The sequence below is a fragment of the Adiantum capillus-veneris genome, chromosome 21 (assembly GCF_014529385.1).
Source record: "Adiantum capillus-veneris isolate H3 chromosome 21, ASM1452938v2, whole genome shotgun sequence".
In the NCBI taxonomy this organism is placed as follows: domain Eukaryota; kingdom Viridiplantae; phylum Streptophyta; class Polypodiopsida; order Polypodiales; family Pteridaceae; genus Adiantum; species Adiantum capillus-veneris.
The window spans coordinates 18,387,911-18,393,910 of record NC_140951.1 but is presented as its reverse complement, the minus strand read 5'-3'; the positions used below and the strand labels follow the sequence as shown (position 1 = coordinate 18,393,910).

At 39.6% G+C, this 6,000-nt stretch overlaps 1 protein-coding gene across 1 annotated transcript in view; it reads right to left on the bottom strand.

Moving 5' to 3' along the window:
* Positions 1-926: 926 nt before the first annotated feature.
* Positions 927-6,000, bottom strand: part of LOC147430614 (GPI transamidase component PIG-S-like protein) — a 121,242-nt gene continuing 116,168 nt past the window's right edge. Inside the window, exons 10-13 of the mRNA XM_086493205.1 lie at positions 2,608-2,655; positions 2,400-2,472; positions 1,617-1,720; positions 927-1,525 (exon numbers count right to left, since the gene is read on the bottom strand). Of these exons, the coding sequence (XP_086349331.1) occupies positions 1,400-1,525; positions 1,617-1,720; positions 2,400-2,472; positions 2,608-2,655 (351 nt within the window). The 3' untranslated portion in view covers positions 927-1,399. The remainder of the gene's footprint in view (positions 1,526-1,616; positions 1,721-2,399; positions 2,473-2,607; positions 2,656-6,000) is intronic.

The following is a 6,000-nucleotide window of genomic DNA, read 5'->3' as shown; positions in this document are numbered from 1 at the left end:
GGAACCACCCATGAACGGCAATGCAAATCTATCAATTGTCATTCATAGGTGACCCAAAAACAATTTGTAGAGAAAATTTAAGTGCTAAGAATATGGTACGTACTTTTATAGAAGAAGGCCAAACATCCCTTTGATATATATGTTATTACGGGCTTGCATGGCTTTTGAAGCTTCCCATGCAGAGAGAAGAGTATTTTAGAGAGAGAGAGAGAGAGAGAGAGAGCATTATTCACCATGAAGGCAAAATATAACCTACGGGACCAAAAGAACACATCATGTCAAGAACTTTGAAAATGAGGGACATACTTGAGAGTCCCCATCGTGTTTAGGAGCTCAATGTGACAAGGGAAAGATCATGGTTGAAATGAGGGAAAAGTAAGCTCTAATGTGATCAAAAGTTGAGTACTCTAAGTAAGGTGTGATACTCGAGACTCATGAGCGTTTTGGAGACGGGTGCATAGTTGTTGAGACTACTGGTCAGTTCCATGCTTCAGAGGATATATATATTATTTTTTTTATTTCTATTTTTTGAGTGGTTTTTTTTTACCAAAAAATAGTGAAAGCACATCTTAGCAAAGTACACTACATCATATCATGCTTTCAATTATCATCTAGCAATAAATCTTATTGATGCCTACTTCGTAGATGCTAATTGATGTTTTTTATTGTGGTCTTGCTATCCGGATCTTTGGCTGTGGACTGAATTTACAATGGTGGCTTGGCTTTCTTTGGTTTCTTTTGCCAAGTGTATCACGTTCAGTTGAATGTCAACAATACTTTGTCTCACTATCTTCACTCTTTCTTCCACTGCTACTCCACGTCGCTGGGGGTATTTAGTACTTACAGGAGCTTTAGACTTAAGGTCTTGCCTGCCTATACCTTGCCTTAATAGAAGCACATCATTCTTCTTAAGCTGAGAGCCGAGAAACCACAAAAGCGACATTTTACATCTCATACCAATCTTGAGACAATATACTTTTGATCAAAATTTGCTTCGGCCTTGTACTGATATATACACCAAAAGGTCTGCAAATCTTCGACCAAGACAAAACTGCTTAAAATCTCCAATCTTTGAGGGCAAAGGCATGAACAAGGAAATGTTGCAACTTGACATGGCATTCATCATCTTCAATGATCACAATCGAATGGCCCTAAAAATACAGGGCCTAAAGACTGTAGTTCTTCTTTTGTTAGTGCTTGCCAGGTAATGCTAGAATCCCTGCTCCATATATCAAAGCTTTCTAACATTTTGCTCTGCTTTGGACCTGCATATTGGGCGCAACGTCCAAACAAATAACCTTAATGAGAAACAATCTTTCAAAGAGGGGGACAAGCTTCTCAATCTTTGTCAGCTTCTTTTGCATCAACTCTGAAAACTTCTCCCATGTATCATAAGCCATCATTTGCCGGCGGAAGGACTTGTATTTGAACTTGAACTCCAGAGATTTCTGTGCGCTTTATGATATTTCTTAAACTCCTTGAAGGCTGCCAGAACTATGTGCAGTAGCACCGGTACAAAGAATGGCTGGCACAAGGAGAAAAACCACTATGTTCAAGAGACATAACTTACACGTTAAAGGAACTCTAGCACAAGAGAATGGCCCATAATCACTCACCGTGTAAATTGCGAAGTGATGCTCCAGAGGCAGGTACAGCAGGGACATTATGGATGGTTGAAAAAATGCCTCTTCAGCCCAAGATCTTGCTTTTCGTGCAGCTTCTGCACATGGCAATGAAGTAAAATTGAGTCATATACTGAGCTGCTTGACCTCTACACTAAAACCTGCCAAGACTCTGTCGAATGCCCAGAGTTTCAGTTGAAAAGACCCTCGCTCACTAACAAGTTGTCATACAACACACGAAGCAGGGACTTTAAAGTAGCATATATGTAGAGAGATTATAGAGTAGACTAAATGTGCACTCATGGAGTATGCACAAGAAAAGTAAGCTTCATTGGGTATGGAGAGGCTTGAAGGTTCAAGATGTCGATCCTGCTCATAGGGCCTGTGCCACCAATCTTATGCCTGCGGCTTTGTGATCATCATTCTCATAGGTTCCTAATGGGTGGTATCTACGGCCTTTGCTCTAGCGATGAGTTCTGCCCAATCCAATTTCCAACTCTAATAAAAAGTTGCTCCCTCGCATGAACCTCCAGTGTCTCCCCACTCCATGAAGCTCTCTCACAGGTGAATCAACTGAAATATGAGCTGGCATGTTTGCTGGAGCTGGCACTAACTCCTCTAGTAAAAAAGACCCCTTTGTCTACAAAGAAATAGTACCACCACACATATCATCATCATCAGAAACTGTAGGAAACACACGTTATAGCTTTAACTATAAACATTGTTTCTAACAGGAAAGCACTCATTTATCAGCTCTATGAGTATGATAGCAATAACCTGCTGCCGCATGGTACAGTCCTGATGAAGCATTGTGTTCTGCATCAGCCGCTGCACTGAGTGAGCTTCTAACCTGCATGTAAACATGCATAAGCATTACTTTCGCAGATGCATGTAATGAACAACAGAACCAGTGAGGCCCCGTGATTTGGTTCTTTACTTCACAGAACATTAAGAGATGAGTCTTGCAAGGGGCCATGGAAAGTACCTGGTCACCAATCTCCTCCTTGATTACCATATTCGGCAGAGACTGAACCTACAATCACCCATAAGCATAAGGTCAAAACCATCATAAGGTAAAGAAAGTTTGAACTCACGAACTAATAGAAGGGCTGAGATTACACTCACACAAAACACAAAATCAAGACACATGAAAGAAGAAGATAACAAAGCAAGCCTAATATTGCCCTGTTCGCAGGAATTGCATGTCAGGACAGATCCATTAGATCAGTTAGGACCCCTACATAACCCTCTTGTGTAATGATTGAACAAGGCAGAGTCAGTTATTATGCATGTTCGCGATCACGAGCCAGCTAGAACTGTGAAGTATGATGTGTTGGAGAATGTGCATGTCTTTTCTGGTTGCAAATACACTTGGTTCAGTTCCAGCCACAGGACATGTGGCAGAGTTTATAGAAATTTTTAAAGTGAAATTTTGTATAATTGAAGACATGAAATTGTGGACATTGCTAGACCTAGGGTAGAACTAGTATGTAGAGGGATCACCTCAAAGGACAAGTTGAGGAAAACTAACTAATCGTCACCTTGGGAGCAACCTACCCTCCTCCTGGTGTCACATGAAAGCGTGTGTCCATCACAAACGGAATGAAACACAAAATGCTTGGAAGCTACAAACTTGAAACAGGGGACAAGACTTGCTTCTCAGGTTCAAAAAAATAAAGTTGGTCTAATTTTCAATATTCAAAATTAGCTATGTAGCGTATGATATGCAACATATTTTACCACTTGTGTGACCATGTATATAGGATGTATTTACCTACTAGACCCCTAAATATTAGGTTTCCTATAATCTCTAGAAAGATGTGTGTTTCATCTTGGCATTTTCAAAACGAACGAAATGAAACACCTCGAAACGCCAGAACAATCTGCCTCTAGCTAGTTGAGGCACCCCCTTGGCTGCCTACCCATTGCAAAGAACTTGCTGCCACCCCATTTCCTCTTGCATTTTGGAGCAGCTGGGCAGATCCAATTAAGCCTAGGCGACACACATAGCAGCAGAAGCATCCCAAAGAGGCTCAAGAAACAGCCGCAGATCTGTGTCTTTGCAGCCTCTGGTCAGCCCTCAAGAATCAGCCCGTTGTAGCCTATAGACATGGAGAAGAAGCTTCAAATTCAGATCAGTCCCACGGAAGTCAATTTTCAGCCCATTAGTAATCAGATGGGAGTCTCCTTGGACCCTCCTGCATCAGCCCCAAGAGGTGCCTTACTGTAGGATTTGCTTGAAGCCCATTGGATAGAGCGCAGTTATGGAGGCTCAAGAGAGGATGCCACCATAGTTGCATGATTGCTTTTTCCATCTGAGATCATGCTTACAACACCGAGGTCAGACAATGTCAAACGATCCACCTTGTAAATGGCCATTCTGCTTGCTGTTATTGGCAAGAGCTGGCAAACACCAAGAGATCATCAATGACAAAAATTGACCTTTTTTTACCAAAGTGTCATCAATTATGCTTTTACGATACGCTTTTAATGATTTATGAATGCTTTTTATGAAAATTATGTTTAGAATGTACTTTAGAAGTATTTTTCTCTTGAATACAAAGGTGCTTTCCGAAAAGCAAGTGTGCTTTTTGATGTCTTCTTAAAGAGGAGACCTTCACGATCAAGAATCTATCATCGGATGTAAAATTTGTGATGATTGAGTGCTCGCTTTTTAAAGTTAAATACTCTGCATATTTTTTAGCCAATTATAGCATGCAAGCTAAGTTTATTAAAAAGAGGAAGCAAGGGCATTTTTGCATGCAGAGGACTCTCTCCTTCAAAGGAGGAGGTTGAAACACATGCATAATGGTCCTTCATGAAAATGGCCATAACTTGAGCTCCATTTGTCAGAATTGCGCAAGCCAAAACTCAAATAAAGCTCTCTTTGAGCTCTGCGTATCTCTTGTAGCAATTTATAGTTTTAATAATGTCTATTAGTTTCTGCAGTAGCATCTTTTCTCGCCAATTATTCTCACTAGTTTCGAAGAAGATAATGGAGAAGTTATTGTCATGCATAAACCGTGCATGGAACTCTGGAAGTCAAACTCTTCTAAAGAAAAGCATGCACATTTTTTAAGAGCTTTGTATGTTTTTGTGATGCTTCTACAAGAGGAAGAAGAGATGACAAAGAAGGAAGACGATGATGCTCCTTCCATAAGACGAATCTGTGAGTCTATATTTCTAATCAGAGAAGGACGAAATTCTTGGCTTAATCAGAGAAAGACCATTATGTTGGCATGATGAAAAGGCCACCTTATTGGCAAGTTGATATATCATGATTGTATTTAGCTTCATTGTAAGCTTACGTAAGACAAAAATTCCTTTTTTTTTGGGGGGGGGGGTAGTAGGTAGATTGGCCATTCCCACTATTAATACTGTGTCATCTCTCTCTCTCTCTCTCTCTCTCTCTCTCTCTCTCTCTCTCTCTCTCTCTCTCTCTCAGTTTCTACTTATGGTTACGTGATATTCTCCGTGTTTAGATCTGATTATATTGTAATTAAACATGATGTTAAAATCTCCTAATTTGATTGTTTTCCAAGTGATACGATGCCGACCGTCTATTATATTTCGCAAATTTTGTTACATTGGTATCACAACCAGCTCGGCTTCTTCTTCTATACAGCGGCTCGGTCTAGCAAACCCCACCATCTCAAGGCAACACTCAAAAATGTCAAGTTTCTCTAGTGTTATTAGTTAGAGAAGAGGAGCTCTTCCTTATAAATTTCTCAAGTAACTCGGATAGCATGAGTAGCTCAAGGAGCACTGTAGGTTTCTCTCAAGGAGAGAAAAGAGGTCCTCTTGAGTTTCCCAAGAGTCATTATGCAGTAGGAAAAGAGATTCTAAACATGCATATCTCCTCCCAAAAAGAGCAATTTGTTGATGAGATGCTCAAGTAGGTACTTATAGTTCTTTTCTTTGGATTCCATCTTCAGAGTACGGATGCTTTGTCTTGCATTCTCTTAGTGCTTATGTTTTCACTCGTCTTTTGATTACTTAAACATACATTCAAAAAGAGACGTGGAAAGAGTTGAGTTTTCTATGCATGAAGATAAAGATTAAGAAGACAATTCAAGCAATCATATTTGCTCTTCTTTTAAAAAAGGAAGAATTGTCAATGAAATATCTACTTCACTAAGGTACGCTCATTTTTTTATCATGTATTTGATTTTCCATATTGCTTATATTTTGGCAAACAAAGCTATGTAAATTATGCTTTCTCATAATGCACAAAGCTCCAAATTATTTCAATAGCATATCTCAGACAAGGTTGTAACTTGCAATACTTGAGAACAAGACATCCTTGAATATGTTTCTCAATATTTGAAGTGTCACAAAGAAAAAACATGTTTTCGAAAGTCAACATCGATAATATTTC